This window comes from Dreissena polymorpha, chromosome 1 (genome assembly GCF_020536995.1).
Source record: "Dreissena polymorpha isolate Duluth1 chromosome 1, UMN_Dpol_1.0, whole genome shotgun sequence".
Lineage (NCBI taxonomy): Eukaryota > Metazoa > Mollusca > Bivalvia > Myida > Dreissenidae > Dreissena > Dreissena polymorpha.
The window spans coordinates 111,048,324-111,065,541 of record NC_068355.1 but is presented as its reverse complement, the minus strand read 5'-3'; the positions used below and the strand labels follow the sequence as shown (position 1 = coordinate 111,065,541).

Sequence of the window (17,218 nt, the reverse complement as noted above, 5' to 3'; positions counted from 1 at the left end):
TCGAAAACAAAATTTATGTTAAACATCAATGTGTACAAAATAGGTGTTTTGACATTTTTGTTTGACTCAGGATGTATAATATACAGAATACTGTGTAATAGTATCTTTGGACTTGATTGGGCCATTAAATACAAAATCAGTCGGCTTTTAATTCATTATGATGCATCATTCGCTAGCAATTAGCGACTCCTATCATAAAACACCATGATGTGAATGCCTGATAAAATCAATAATTTACAGATAAATCGCTGATAAGGTGTAAAACCAATACTGGTCCTCTTGAGTGGTAGAAATTGTTTGTTAGAAGGGGGCAATAAACGGATTAACAATGGTAAATTCAAGCCAGAGGGAACTTGAAAAGTGAATTTTATTGTTAACTTACAGAATGTACGTCATTTTTTACAAATATCGGGAAAAATTGCCTTATACCCAGAAACCGGGACAAACACCCAAAAAGCAGTACTGTCAGGCTAAGAAAGGGACGTCTGGCATGTATGTTTTTATTAACAAATATTGAACAACTGGTACATATACATCAAACATTTCATAATATTAATATATAAGATCAGCTTTTTTCACAAGGCACATTAACAGGTACATGTAAGAAACTGCACTTAGATACAAAACATGCGGATTACATATTTTACTCAAATTAACTAACAATTGAGTTAACGACTAGTTTGCAAAAGCTGTGACATGAATTAAGACATTGCACAAATAAAGCTCCATGAGACTCAAAGTGTATCAGATCAAAACAGACAAAGAATGTTTTAAAATTGTCCCAGGGACTGAGAAGACACTTTGAGCCATACGATAATACTTCGCAAATGCAACCAAACATCGTAAAGTGGAAATGAATATAAAGAATAAAAAAATTGGTGGTTTGAGAACAATTTGAGCCAACTGCAAATTCAAGCTGAGCATTTTCAAGCACTCGGGTTTCCACTGTATTATTTTTTTGTTTGAATACTGATTAATGGTATTAAGGTGTTTACTGTATGTTAAGTAATATTCCTTTTCAATTTTGACATAGTGAGTTCTATCCACACTTGCGGATTGCTCCAAGTTATCAACTTTAAAACTTTATTTTATTTTTGCACATTGTTGATAAGTATTCTGATTTCAGTTTCCCACACCATGCAAGGAAATAAGTCACTTTTTAAAATTGGTTGATATATTCTGTTGAAATATTCTAATCATTAAAAGAACAGTTATTAAAAGGCCCAGTAAGCATTAATTTTGAACATCCTGCATTAACTGTCTAGGAAGAACTTATGGCAAAAACAACATACATTATGGCGAACCATAAATCATCTTAAAACCAAGACCGCTGTAGGCTTGTCGAAATACCAGGCATTTTGAGATCACTTAAAAAAAGCATTCTCTTTAAAGTAATCTATTATAATACATTATGGAGAATAACACAAAATGTACTTGTTGAAATCAGTTGCTTGTTAAAACAGAATGCTGAGTAATTTTGATTTTTATGTTTGCTTCATATTTAAGATTGAATCTTATTTTTTAGATGTGATGAGTATGCCTCCATCAGGAGTGCAGGGCCAAATGGATGAGGCTGCACTGATTGAAGCTGAAATACAGCTAGAACTAGAGAACATTGACCTCGATGATGAAGTCTTAAATGATCCAGATGATGTTCCTGATGACAACCTGGAAAGTTATGGAGATATTGTAAGTAATGCAGATATAATCATGATATCATTTTAAGTTTATTTATCAACTTTTACCATATTAAATATTAGATACAATAAATGCTCTCAATACTAAATTAAACTCTTGTGTTATGCTGCAATTGGGTAATATAGGTCATTGATTATAATGTGTTTGAAGTTTGTTGATAATAAAAGGCTCAACCATTTATTAAAATGACGTCAGCAATGATTTTTCTTTTCTTCACAGGGGTTGCAATCTTCTACATTAATAAATTATCTGATGTACTTATATCAATCTGTCTAGTTTTATAAGGGTTCTCTGTCTATCCATTTGTGTGTGTTTTAGGAACTTTTCCTATGTAGTGCTCCAATATTTCTTCAATTTGCAAATTGCAAGATAAATAATAAAACTGATTATAATTATTAATAATAATTATACAATAATTTTCAAAGGATATAATATGATAATAAATGCATATTACAAACTGTTTAGTAAAACCTATTTAAAAATACATTTTTATGTCCCCCAGTCTATACTGGGGGACATATTGTTTTTGCCCTGTCTGTTTGTTTTTGGTTTGTTTGCCTCAAACTTTTACATTAGCCATAACTTTTGCAATATTGAAGATAGCAACTTGATATTTGTCATGCATGTGTATTTCATTGAGCGGCTCATTTTTAGTGGTGAAAGGTCAAGGTCATCCTTTAAGGTCAAAGGTCAAATATATGGGGGGGGGGGACAAAGTGTTTCACAAACACATCTTGTTTTATTTACAATATGCCTTTCTTATATAACAAGCAATAACAACATTAATGTAAATGAACATTTATAGAATATTCGAAATAACATGCATTGTTCCTTATAATATGAAGTTGTGAATGTTGAATTGTCGTTATCTTACATTAAAAGTTGCAAAAGTAAGGCTCCTTATTACTTATTACCTTATTTTTTTCTGTAAAATAATTATTGCTATTTGCTATGTATTATGATATGCAATGTCTTAGGGTGGTAGAGGGGATTCGTCATTACTGTTGAGAATGGGGTACAACTGATGAAAAAGGGAGCTAACCTACCTGGTCAGTTTGCATGAATTTTCCCGGGCTTTTTAGCAAAGTGGTTACGCAGTGCCTGAATTTCTGAGTCAGGGGTAACCCTGTGCGTGACTAAATTTTCTATTCAGGTACATCTCTGTACCTCTATTCCTAATAATTATCAGTGAGTGCTTGTTTTAGTTCTGGCATTATGTAGAAATGATGTTGGACACATTAAATTAAGAAAAAATGGAACCCATTGCCTACTGTGACCCTCTGTTGCCAGGATATCCCCGGAGAGATGGACGACTACGTCAAGCGTCTGCAGGAGCAGAGCAGCCACTTTGAGCAGGAGCTTGCTGAGTGTGATGAGCTTTTGCAGACTTCAGAGAGTAGATCAGGTTTGCATTCTGAGTGCACAGGCTTATCAGGGAACACACTTTCCGCTTTTAAAGCATTTTTTGTTGAATAGCAGTTTCTTCTTAACAAAAATCCAGTTTAGGGAAAAAAAATTGTCCCTGTGTGAAATGCACAGGCTAATCTGGGGCCACATTTTATGCACAGTCTTTAAGCCCAGTTTTCCCAGAACGAGACTCATAAATTCTGTAAAATAGCTTAATTGATTTTTATGACAAACATGCTATTGACCAATAATTATAAATAAGCATGATATAAAATGTTGCAATATTTGATTTCCCTGTTTTGTATGATACAATGTTGTATTAACCCTGTCCCACTTAAAAGCTAAGTGAAAATGGCTATGTGCAAACAGCATAAAACCAGAACAGCCGGTGAGTGACTCGTAGTCTGTTCAGATTTATGCTGTTTTCTGCTCATCAGTATCAAAAGGTAGGAACTGAAACCTTTAAAACTTGGATCTAGTAAGAAAGGCCTTAAATTAAATGTTACTTTCTTAGGGACTAAACATGCGTTAAAATACCTACATGTATCTAAGTGGTAAAGGGTTAAGCATTGTATTTTTGTTTCATACAGTTAGTATTGAAATGTTTTTTTAATACATAATGGCAAATTATAATATTAAGACCCTAATTATTCACTGTTTGATATTCAAAAAAAGCACTTAGAAAAACATCCATTTAAGTTTATATTAATATCCATTGTACAACTTCAGATCCCCAATGCCTGGCAATGATTCCCTACGAAGACCAAACACTTCTTGATCGGCTGGCAAAGGAACATGGGCTAGATTCAGAAGCGTACAGGAAAAAAGTGTGTACATCATTGTGAAAAATAAACACAGTTTTATCAGTGTATTTTGCTGTAATTGAGCTATACATTTAATTTCTTTTTTTTGTCCCCCCCCCTCACCTGCATGCATGTATTTGTAAAAAGATGTATCTTACTAAGTTCACTGTACCCTATTCTTCATATAGTAAGCCATTTAGAATGAAAGGATTTCTGACAGGAATGTTTTACATAGAAACCTTGTAATAAATCAATACTACAGGAATTCTGACAGGAATGTTTTACATATAAATGTTGTAATAAATCAATACTACAGGAATTCTGACAGGAATGTTTTACATATAAATGTTGTAATAAATCAATACTACAGGAATTCTGACAGGAATAATTTACATAAAAGTTTTGTAATAAATCAATACTACATGAAATGTAAACAATGTTTGTTCAAGAATGACTTGAAAAGGCATAGGTTGACTTTCGGCCTTATCCAATAATGTGATTTATTATTATCCTTTTTCAACTCTAAACAAAAAAACTGAAGAAAAGGTATTTTGCTACTCACTGTCTTTCATTCCCATACTACTATACTAGCCGGACTACTTTTGTCAGCATATTATGTGCCACCATAAACAAGGTCAATATTTTCAGAAATAGAGGTGTTTGGGTATATATAAAAAAGGAATATAACATAAGTAGATTGTAACGAGTCTTCTTAAGACTCTGATACATGCTTGTCAGCCAAAATACTATTCCATATTTATTGGTTTCATTTAAATATCAATTGATCATTGACATGAATATGGTCACAAGTGGTTATTTTTAGTGTTCCTGTCCGTAATCAACCAATTTAAATGCAGTTCCTTATAAAACCACTAGAAAGCATGTAATGAATACCAGTTGCATATTAACCATAGATTTTGGAGGACATTGCGAATGATGAGGACATCATTGGTGAAGAACTAGCCGACCTTATAGGTCACGAGGAAGACAATATTCAAACAGTCGATATGGAGACAGAATACAACAAAGGTGGAGGGGATAACCGACTTTCTATTGAGATTGGGAAGGCTGTTGAAGAAGGGATTCCTGGTACTGATAGGCTTTTAAAAGTTGAACTGTCCGATTTTTAAATATAAGCCTCAATCTTGGAAAATTGGGCTTAATGCATGTGCATAAAGTGTCATACCACATTAGCCTGTCAAGTTTGCACAGGCTTATCAGGGATGACATTTTGAGCCTTGACTTGATTTGAGGCTTCCTTTAAACAAAAAATACACTGAAACCTGGCTATATAGACCAACTGTGGAAAGTGGTCTTAATAGTGAGATGGCCTTAATTCTGAGTTGTCATGAATTTTGAAAGACAGATATTACAAATGGTATATGTTAAATAAACTTTAGACTGCTGTTTAAATTTGCCATTACTTACTTTGATTCTATCAACCTTTTTTTTCTGTTTTCGCTTGTCCATTTTGAATAACAAAAGGGCATACAAGTCTTTTTTTAAATCCATCTCGATCAAAACCATCTTACTCCATTATTCTTACTGTTAAATTATTCACCGTTTTTTAAATCTTTTTAGTGTGCACCAAACAATAACTAATTTACCCATCATAGACTCGATCATATTAGCTCATTATCAATTCAGAATCCATTTACGGAAAAAAAAAGAAGGGCCGAAAATCTAACACTTCACAGTTGATGTACATACAGTTGTCATTAATTTGGACACAACTGCTTAGTACACAAACCCGAAAAATCCAGCCACAACCCCCAATTAAGTCAGGTGAGAAAGTCCCTGGTCATTTTGTTGGTGTCAAGAGCAATTTCGTTGATTGGTACTGATTAAAGAGCTCGTAATAGCCATTAGCAGGTTGGTCAGATCAGTGAATGTAACAACCATTGAAATATAAAATGAACATTTTGTCACTGAAAAATGGTGATCATCATAGCCAGTTGGTCGTTATTAGGGGGTGATTGTAAAGAGAGTTCTTACTGTAACATGTAAGCAAATAGAGTTATCCCTGATTAGCGTATGTGCATTAAGTTCTGTTTTTTCCAAAAGATTCTAAGATTGAAGGGTATAAAAATAAAATAAAAATAAGAGCAATTTATTCAAAGTTTGATTGCATCAATTTTGTGCGCAAAAAGTGATACTATTTTAGGATTATGCACTTACTTTTGGTGGACATGGGCTTATATACCTACTTAATTGTTTTACAGGTCAAGACGATATGCCCGTTGCCCACCAGCTTGTACCAGTGAGGGGATATAGGAATGGTGAGTCCAACCAGGTGGTGCCAGTAAGGGGAGATACAAACGGGTTTCATCCTCTCCAGCTGCAGCAGCTCCTGAGGGCAGAGCTGGAAAGTGTGGAAAAGAAATACCAGGAACGCCTTGACAGGATTAAAAAGGTATTACTTAGTGATAAACCCACCATTTTCATTTTCAAATGTGTTGCACAAACCTCTAACAAAATAACTCAATATAGAACATAAGTACTTCATCTACAATTATGTTCATGTACCAGCATTCAAAATGATAGTTTGTAGGAAGGTTGCTTCCTAAGTATGTTGATCATATTTAAATTAATTTGCAATACAGTCAAAACCCAGCAGCTCGAACTCGCCTGCACCGGCAGCAAAAGTTTGAGCCATCCGGAATTTGAGCCAACCAATTCTTATATACTTATTTTTACTTTCATGAATCTGCATTAGATTTACATCTCTAGTTGAGAAATTTTCATACACACAAAATCAAACAAATATAATATCATATCAAAATTGTATATTATATAAGAGTTTTTTTACATAGCACCTGTACACTTACATTTAAGAACCAGCACTAAAAATAAATTTGCAAAAGCACCATTTACACATTGCTGAAATATCAATCAGCATAACATGTATTTTAAGAATTAAGTGATGTCATACTGTGTTTTGTACATGAGTTGTTGTATCGATACAAAGTTAATAAGTTTTCTATTCCATCAAGTTGACATTGTACATGTTATGATGCAGCCGTTCCAGCCATAAATATACTGCATCTACAAAAAAAGCCACGTCATCTTGTACTGAAATCAATTAACGAGTCCATGATATGCTTTCAATTATAGCAGCCTTAAATCAAGTTCTTCTTATCGCTCAACAGCTTTATGCATCCGGAAGCAAGTTTGAGCTAAACAAATTAAAGAAGGTGTAAAAACTGTGACTGGGATTGTGAATACAGTTTGAGCCATCTGATAAATCAACCCTCGCGATTTCAAGCCATCAGACAAAACTTTAAATGAATATATAGCAATTAAAAAATTGGTTCTTTGAGGAGATTTTGAGCCAACCAAAAATTCCAGCCAAGCGAGTTTCAAATGTATTAACAAATTTCTGGTATCGGATGTAAGATGTTTAGTGGTTAAACACTTTTATAAAAAAAGAGCATGTGAGTTTTAAACAAACACATGGTGATGACTATATTTTTTTAGATGAATGGTAATGCATCATTTTGCAAAGGCAAAGAAGGACTTTTAACTTTAAGAGACAAATATCTGATATGTCTATTGATGTGATAATTAACCCTTTCAGTGCGGGAACCGAATTTTGAAGGCCTTTGCAAACAGTTTTGATCCAGATGAGACGCCACTGAACGTGGCGTCTCATCAGGATCCAAACTGTTTGCTATTCTGATAGTATTCTTTGAAAAAAATCGAAGAAAATGCTAATTTTAGAAATTAAGCAGACAACATTTAAGCAGAAGACAAATTTCCCAGCATTCAAAGGGTTAATTGAGATAATTAGCAGACTACACAGACTAATCTGAGAGGACACTTTACGCACATGGATTAAGGCCTGTTTTCCCATAGCCAACCACAAGTATGTTTTAGGATGAAGCGTTTCGTCGTGACGAGGAAGATGTGCGTCAACGACGTACCAACGAGGAACGCCAGTGGAAGATGGATCAGATCAGACAACAAGGGCAACAACTCCAGCTGGAGCAAGAGGTACGCAGTTCTTGCCCCTAAAGTGTAATAATATTTATTTTAGCTCAGTAACATTAAAAAAGATGTTAGGCTTATAAGGATAGCCAGGATCATTACCATAAAAAAATGAAGACCAAAGGCTGTTTAGAGTGGCACTTGAGTCATGTTTCTGGGTAGAAGCAGTACTGGGTGGCATAAGTATGATCTCCAAAATGCTGCCTGAGGGGTGATGCCACTTGGTACCTTACAATTGCTAGGCAGACACCCTATACAATACACCATTAGTAGCAAATAGTATTACTGTTTTGAACTGAACAACACAAAGTCTTGGTGGTCATTGTCATTTTTTCTTGCTTATTACTTCTGAATGAAGGCTTTGCTCTTGTTTCTTTCTTCTATGATCATTTAAGTTGCGTATTGGGAAATGTGGGCTGAATGCATGTGCATATTGTCATTCCTAGCCTGGGCAGGCGGCAATACATAAACAGGGACGACACTTTCTGCTACTAATTAGCCTGGGCAGGCAGCAATACATAAACAGGGACGACACTTTCTGCTACTAATTAGCCTGGGCAGGCGGCAATACATAAACAGGGACGACACTTTCTGCTACTAATTAGCCTGGGCAGGCGGCAATACATAAACAGGGACGACACTTTCTGCTACTAATTAGCCTGGGCAGTGGGCAATACATAAACAGGGACGACACTTTCTGCTACTAATTAGCCTGGGCAGGCGGCAATACATAAACAGGGACGACACTTTCTGCTACTAATTAGCCTGGGCAGTGGGCAATACATAAACAGGGACGACACTTTCTGCTACTAATTAGCCTGGGCAGGCGGCAATACATAAACAGGGACGACACTTTCTGCTACTAATAAGCCTGGGCAGTGGGCAATACATAAACAGGGACGACACTTTGTGCTACTAATTAGCCTGGGCAGTGGGCAATACATAAACAGGGACGACACTTTCTGCTACTAATTAGCCTGGGCAGTGGGCAATACATAAACAGGGAAGACACTTTGTGCTACTAATTAGCCTGGGCAGGCGGCAATACATAAACAGGGACGACACTTTCTGCTACTAATTAGCCTGGGCAGGCGGCAATACATAAACAGGGCCGACACTTTCTGCTACTAATTAGCCTGGGCAGGCGGCAATACATAAACAGGGACGACACTTTCTGCTACTAATTAGCCTGGGCAGGCGGCAATACATAAACAGGGAAGACACTTTCTGCTACTAATTAGCCTGGGCAGGCGGCAATACATAAACAGGGACGACACTTTGTGCTACTAATAAGCCTGGGCAGGCGGCAATACATAAACAGGGACGACACTTTCTGCTACTAATTAGCCTGGGCAGGCGGCAATACATTAACAGGGCCGACACTTTCTGCTACTAATTAGCCTGGGCAGGCGGCAATACATAAACAGGGCCGACACTTTCTGCTACTAATTAGCCTGGGCAGGCGGCAATACATAAACAGGGCCGACACTTTCTGCTACTAATTAGCCTGGGCAGGCGGCAATACATAAACAGGGCCGACACTTTCTGCTACTAATTAGCCTGGGCAGGCGGCAATACATAAACAGGGCCGACACTTTCTGCTACTAATTAGCCTGGGCAGGCGGCAATATATAAACAGGGACGAAACTTTCTGCTACTAATTAGCCTGGGCAGGCGGCAATACATAAACAGGGACGACACTTTCTGCTACTAATTAGCCTGGGCAGGCCGCAATACATAAACAGGGACGACACTTTCTGCTACTAATTAGCCTGGGCAGGCGGCAATACATAAACAGGGACGACACTTTCTGCTACTAATTAGTCTGGGCAGGCGGCAATACATAAACAGGGCCGACACTTTCTGCTACTAATTAGCCTGGGCAGTGGGCAATACATAAACAGGGACGACACTTTCTGCTACTAATTAGCCTGGGCAGGCGGCAATACATAAACAGGGACGACACTTTGTGCTACTAATAAGCCTGGGCAGGCGGCAATACATAAACAGGGACGACACTTTCTGCTACTAATTAGCCTGGGCAGGCGGCAATACATAAACAGGGCCGACACTTTCTGCTACTAATTAGCCTGGGCAGGCGGCAATACATAAACAGGGCCGACACTTTCTGCTACTAATTAGCCTGGGCAGGCGGCAATACATAAACAGGGCCGACACTTTCTGCTACTAATTAGCCTGGGCAGGCGGCAATACATAAACAGGGCCGACACTTTCTGCTACTAATTAGCCTGGGCAGGCGGCAATACATAAACAGGGCCGACACTTTCTGCTACTAATTAGCCTGGGCAGGCGGCAATATATAAACAGGGACGAAACTTTCTGCTACTAATTAGCCTGGGCAGGCGGCAATACATAAACAGGGACGACACTTTCTGCTACTAATTAGCCTGGGCAGGCCGCAATACATAAACAGGGACGACACTTTCTGCTACTAATTAGCCTGGGCAGGCGGCAATACATAAACAGGGACGACACTTTCTGCTACTAATTAGCCTGGGCAGGCGGCAATACATAAACAGGGCCGACACTTTCTGCTACTAATTAGCCTGGGCAGTGGGCAATACATAAACAGGGACAACACTTTCTGCTACTAATTAGCCTGGGCAGTGGGCAATACATAAACAGGGACGACACTTTCTGCTACTAATTAGCCTGGGCAGTGGGCAATACATAAACAGGGACAACACTTTCTGCTACTAATAAGCCTGGGCAGGCGGCAATACATAAACAGGGACGACACTTTCCGCTACTAATTAGCCTGGGCAGTGGGCAATAAATAAACAGGGACGACACTTTGTGCTACTAATTAGCCTGGGCAGTGGGCAATACATAAACAGGGACGACACTTTCTGCTACTAATTAGCCTGGGCAGTGGGCAATACATAAACAGGGACGACACTTTCTGCTACTAATTAGCCTGGGCAGTGGGCAATACATAAACAGGGACGACACTTTCTGCTACTAATTAGCCTGGGCAGTGGGCAATACATAAACAGGGACGACACTTTCTGCTACTAATTAGCCTGGGCAGGCGGCAATACATAAACAGGGACGACACTTTCTGCTACTAATTAGCCTGGGCAGTGGGCAATACATAAACAGGGACGACACTTTCTGCTACTAATTAGCCTGGGCAGTGGGCAATACATAAACAGGGACGACACTTTCTGCTACTAATTAGCCTGGGCAGTGGGCAATACATAAACAGGGACGACACTTTGTGCTACTAATTAGCCTGGGCAGTGGGCAATACATAAACAGGGACGACACTTTGTGCTACTAATTAGCCTGGGCAGTGGGCAATACATAAACAGGGACGACACTTTCTGCTACTAATTAGCCTGGGCAGTGGGCAATACATAAACAGGGACGACACTTTGTGCTACTAATTAGCCTGGGCAGGCGGCAATACATAAACAGGGACGACACTTTCTGCTACTAATTAGCCTGGGCAGTGGGCAATACATAAACAGGGACGACACTTTCTGCTACTAATTAGCCTGGGCAGGCGGCAATACATAAACAGGGACGACACTTTCTGCTAGGACTGGATTTTTGTTTAGAATTGACTTGCATTTAACCGAAATTCAATTCAAGCAGAAAGTGTCATCCCTGATTATTTGTTGCTGACTACTGACACTTAAAGCACTTGCATTAAGCCCAGTTTTCCTATGAATGCTAAGCATGGTTGGTGATCCTTACAGGCAGTCCAGTTGGCAATGAAGAAACAACAAGAAGAGGCTGAACATGAAATACAGAAGCAAATGCGAGTATTTCAGGTATATTTGAATAATTTTTTGTATGATTGATTTGTTGTTATGATTTTGTAAACATGATTAATGGATTCTGTATTTGAAGAGTTATTAGACTACAGAATCTAAATTGGATTTGCAATTTCATTTAGAAATAAAATTGTGTTGCTCTTTTAAATATTTGGAACTAAAGTATGCATTGCTAATAAGATATTTATCTTTATAATATTAAATTTCCGCTGTTATTGTCTTGAAACTCAATTTTTCACAAAATCTATGTTTCACAAAATAACTTTTACCTTATCCTGGTCTCTTAGTATAGCTAAAACTTGCGAAGTGTCTTAAAACAATTATTGAATTGTCAGAAAGATATATTTCTGTCCTACCAGATATGTACGCAAAATTTCTGGATGATAAAGATAATTTATTTATTATTGAATTGTATTTGTAATATTTCTGCAATTGTTGTACATATCATATTAGGATGGTTTTTTAGGTATATCTGCACCAAAATTACCTGAAGGTTTAGAGCCATGGTGTGTCCAGACTCCATAGCTATATTTATTCGAACACATTGAGTTTTGTGGTGAATTGTAAATCACTGCTGCCAGCATTTTTTAGCTTGACTATTTTTGGAGAAAACCCAAGGTATTGTCATAGCCAGCTCGTCCGCCATCTGTGTCATGCTAAAACCTTAAAATTGGCTCTAAAATAAAAGTGTTTCCACCTACAACTTTGAAACTTCATATGTAGCTGCACCTTGATGAGTTCTACAAGCTACACACATTTTTGGGTCACTAGGTCAAAGGTCAAGGTCATTGTGACCTCTTATATAAAAAAATCTTCTGACAAGCTTTCATTTATTCAAAACTGCAACCGCGATGCTCTTGTTTAAAGAAAATTTTGAAGCAAATCTGAAATCTCTGACCTTTTATTTTATTTGAGCCTCGCCCTGGGGAATCAAGGCTTAATGCATGTTTGTAAAGTGTCGTCCCAGATAAGCATGTGCGGTCTGCACATGCTAATCAAGGAAGACACTTTCCTCTTTTATAGTATTTTTGTTTAATTGAAGTATCTTCTTAGACAAAATCCAGTTTAGGCGTAAAATGTTGTCCCTAATAAGCCTGTGCCAACTGCACAGGCTAATCTGGGACAACATTTTATGCACATGTATGAATAGAGCAAGGCTCATTTCTATATCAGGTAGAAATACAGAAGATGGAGAGAGAAGCAGAGCAACAGAGGGTGGAGCTTAAGGTTGCCATGGAAATACAGAAAGCAAAGGAGGCTGAAAAACAGCATAAGGCGGTTGTGGATATTCAGCGCTTATTCCGAGGTTACAGGTATTTATATCTTGACAATTGAAAACCAAAAGATTTAAAGTGCTGCCATTCGCTTGGATGGTTGTCACCTTCTGGTTTTAGCCCTTGTTTAATCTATTATGACTAGAGCGCCTCTTAAAGGTTCTCATCATACCTCAAAATCAGTGGATAAAATAATACAGATGCTTCGCTAATAGTTTGTACACTTGAATTTTAAAAGATAAATGAGCTGCAATCTGACAAAACCAGGCCTAATACAAGTGTACAAATCATTGTCCCAGATTTAAGGATTAGCATGTGCATTTGCACAGACTAATCTGGGACAACAAGTCATACATGTATACAGTTGTTTACAACTGAGCTTAACCCTTTCAGCGCTGGAACCGAATTTTTAAGGCCTTTGCAAACAGTTTGGATCCAGATGAGACGCCACAGAACGTGGCGTCTCATCAGGATCCAAACTGTTTGCTATTCTGATAGTATTCTTTGAAAAAATTCTAAGAAAATGCTACTTTTAGAAATTAAGCAGACGACATTTTAGCAGACTACAAATTTCCCAGCATGCAAAGGGTTAATGTACATGAATTGAACCTGGTTTTCTCAAAGCGCTGCTCAAGTATTTATTCACATTGACAGGAACACATGCTGTTGAATCCTTTGTAATGCTTATTGCAATTCCTGTTACATGATTTCGTTCAGCCTTACATATTTATTTGGTGTGTTGTAAAGGGTTCGTAAAATGGTTGGTTACCAACTGAAGAAAAGACGTGTTGAACGTAGGAAGGAAGTAGAAGCAGCAAGGATAATGGAAGTGGAGGCAGAAATTGAGGAAAGAACGAGGGAACTTGAAAAGAAAAAGGAGGAAGAAAAGTGAGTGAATTTAGTTGTTTTTATTGGGAAGTTTTTTCTTCTAAAATGATGCTCAGATTTTACTGTCTTTTTACTGTCAATCTTCTGTGCATGAAGATATCTAAACTAATGCTGAGTTTTTAGTTACATATAATTGTTAATTTTTTGGCATAACATCATTGTTTTCCTGAATTGTAAGTTACGCATTCAAATGTAATCTCTTTTTACTTGTGTTTAAGGCAAAAACTTGAAGAAGAAGCAAAAAAGCTAGAGTTTTTACAACAGCAAAGAGAAGAAGAAAAAAGGAGAGCAGAGGAGGAAAAAAAGAAAAAGAAGGAGGAGGAAGCGCAATTGAAGGTATAAAGAACCTGTCTGTCATGGTTTCATAAATGTTTGCAGTTTTATAAATTTACATTTGATATTAATTGGTTATCATGTGTTCAGCATAAAGTATTTAGTGATTGTTAACAAATGAAGTGATTGAGCAGAACTGTCTTTTATTTTTGTGTGAAATAACTGTATATGTCGTAAATTATCCAGGAGGAAGAAAAGAAAAGAAAGGAAGAAGAAAAGCAAAGAAAAAAGGAGGAAGAAAAGCAGAAGAAAGAAGAAGAAAAGAGGAGAAAAGAAGAAGAAAAACAAAAGAAAGAAGAAAAGCGCAAGAAAGCGGAAGAAAAACGAATAAGAGAGGAAGAAGAGAGAAAGAAAATTGAAGAAGTTAAACTAAAAAAAGAAGAAGAGGAACGCATGAAAAAAGAACAAGAAAAGCTCAAGAAAGAGGAAGAGAAAAAGAAACAAGAACAAGAACAAATGAATGCAGAAGAAGAAAAGAGACAAAAGGAGGAAGAAAAAAGGAGAATGGATAAAAAATCTGATGAGGAGGAAAGTATTGATTCTAAAATTAAATTAACAGGTCATTTTGCAGAAGATAAACAAACAACAAATGGCTCAACACACGAACTTCATACAATCATTGGACATGGTTTAGAAAATAGTGGGAAACAAGTGAATGCTGAAGATATAGAAATATCTCAACAGAAGGTTGCAACAAATGGGGTCGAAAGCTTAGGTAGAGTCCCAACTAGACCAAAGACGCCAAAAAGTTCCACAACACCTAGAACTCCTAGAGTATCTACACCTAAGCTGCCACTGAATACGAAAGATAGAATTCTTGAGTAAGTCTAAATTTTTGCTTGTTATACATCTCTACCTCTATTGAAGGTAAATGGCAGTTGAGCTTTTTTTTTCTTGAAGTTTTATATTGATTTAAGGATATGTATGATTTTGTTTTGTTATTTACGCTGCAATATTTTATCAGACAGTTGTAAATGTCAATGTGATTTTAATTCTTACTTAACACATTTCATATTGTTATATTCCCTAAATATATGTTTATAAACTTGTTTCATTTCATACGCATGTGTATAAAACATTTGTAAAAATAAATGTTTGCAATTTTTTGTTTAAAGTGGTCAATGTCATGATGAGTTTTCATACCATGCACTTCTACGCAACTGTTTAATCCTTTACCACTTTGATATGTATTTAACCCTTTACCACTTAGATACCTTTTAAATCCTTTACCACTTAGATACATATTTAACCCTTTACCACATTGATACATATTTAACCCTTTACCACATTGATACATATTTAACCCTTTACCACTTAGATAACTTTTAAATCCTTTACCACTTAGATACATATTTAACCCTTTACCACATTGATACATATTTAACCCTTTACCACATAGATACATATTTAACCCTTTACCACATAGATACGTATTTAAGCCTTTACCACTTGGATACGTATTTAACCCTTTACCACTTAGATACGTATTTTCACACATTTGTAGTCCCTTAGAAAGTTATATTTAATTTAAGACCTTTTTTACTAAATTCAAGTTTTTTGATACCCTTAGAAAATTATATTTAAGTTATACCTTTCTTACTTTATTCAATTTTGTAAGGCTATATCTACAAACCATAGGAACTGATGAGCAGCAAACAGCATAAAAGCTAAATAGTCTGCGAGTTGCTCGCAGGCTTTTCTGGTTTTATGCTGTTTGCACATAACCATTTTTGCTTTGCTTTTAAGTCAGAAAGGGTTAAATAAGCCTTGTTCTAGAAAAACATTGCTTTATGCAGTGTGTTAAGTGTCATCCCGGATACGCCTGTACGTGCAGTCTTCAGAGGCTAATGAGTTACAAAACTTTCTGTAATGGAATTTTCCTTTTAAAGTAAGCTTCTTCTAAGCAAAAATTTAGTTCAGACCAAAAATGTCATCCCTGATAAGCTTGTTTGGACCGCACATGCTAATTTGGGATGACACTTATTGCACACACATGCATTAAGCACAGTTTTTCCAGAACAAGGCTCAAATATGCCGGATAATGAGTCTGTGTTTTTTGTAGGGAACATCACTCAGAGGTTCCAGTGCCACGTGTGGACGCCCTGCCAGAGCCATTGGAGGCCTTGCGATTGAGGTTCATGAAAGACTGTCATCCTTGGAGGTGGGTTGTGCATTAAGCCTTTGGTGTTTGGTGACAATTGGAGCCAAGCTGTGGGAAAACAGGGCTTAATGCATGTGCATAAGGTATTGTCTCAGTTTAGCCTGTGCAATTTCCACAGGCAAATTTTGGACTAAACTTGCCACCTAGACTGGATTTTTAGCTCTGTGTTTTCGGAGAAAACCCGAAGTATTGTCACAGCCAGCTCGTCATCCGACGTCCGACGTCCGCGTCGTGCTAAAACCTTAACATTGGCTCTAAAATCAAAGTGCTTCCACCTACAACTTTGAATCTTCATATGTAGATGCACCTTGATAAGTTCTACATGCCACACCCATTTTGGGGTCACAATGTCAAAGGTCAAGGTCACTGTGACCTATAACAAATTTCTGACAAGCTTTCATTTATTCAAAACTGCACCCATAGCCGAGCGTGGCACCCGTTATGCGGTGCTCTTGTTTCTAAGAAGAGACTCCCTTTTCATAAAAATGCCTTAAAAGTGAAAAGTATTATCCCTGTTAGCCTGTGGGGACTGTTTAGGCTAATTTAGGATGACCCTGGCATTAAGCCTTGTTTTCCCAGAGTGGCTCATGCATGAATAAAGGTTTGTTTCATTAAGTATGATGTCTTTACCATTTAGATCTTTGTCATTGAGATACACTGGACATGTGATAAAATGCAATGCAAATATTGATATTTACGCTCGAAAATTTATTTATTGCATGCCTCGTTATATGCATCTCTTTAAACCAAGACTAATTTTTTATTTTTAAACATTTCATAAACTGCGTTTCTAGTCCTCAGTAATTCATAGTATATATGAGTAAAACCATTCCAAACAATGTACTTTTTATGTTATCATGTATA

The 17,218-nt window shown here is 37.1% G+C and overlaps 1 protein-coding gene across 2 annotated transcripts in view; it reads left to right on the top strand.

Moving 5' to 3' along the window:
- LOC127844312 (leucine-rich repeat and IQ domain-containing protein 1-like) overlaps positions 1–17,218 on the top strand; it is a 49,791-nt gene that overhangs the window by 4,074 nt on the left and 28,499 nt on the right. For both annotated transcript variants that reach the window (XM_052374427.1, XM_052374424.1), the window contains exons 2-13: positions 1,526–1,689; positions 2,989–3,103; positions 3,835–3,932; positions 4,823–4,997; positions 6,131–6,321; positions 7,785–7,901; positions 11,621–11,695; positions 12,872–13,011; positions 13,720–13,860; positions 14,079–14,196; positions 14,380–15,014; positions 16,256–16,354. In XM_052374427.1, the coding sequence (XP_052230387.1) occupies positions 1,531–1,689; positions 2,989–3,103; positions 3,835–3,932; positions 4,823–4,997; positions 6,131–6,321; positions 7,785–7,901; positions 11,621–11,695; positions 12,872–13,011; positions 13,720–13,860; positions 14,079–14,196; positions 14,380–15,014; positions 16,256–16,354 (2,063 nt within the window). In that variant the 5' untranslated portion in view covers positions 1,526–1,530. The remainder of the gene's footprint in view (positions 1–1,525; positions 1,690–2,988; positions 3,104–3,834; positions 3,933–4,822; positions 4,998–6,130; positions 6,322–7,784; positions 7,902–11,620; positions 11,696–12,871; positions 13,012–13,719; positions 13,861–14,078; positions 14,197–14,379; positions 15,015–16,255; positions 16,355–17,218) is intronic.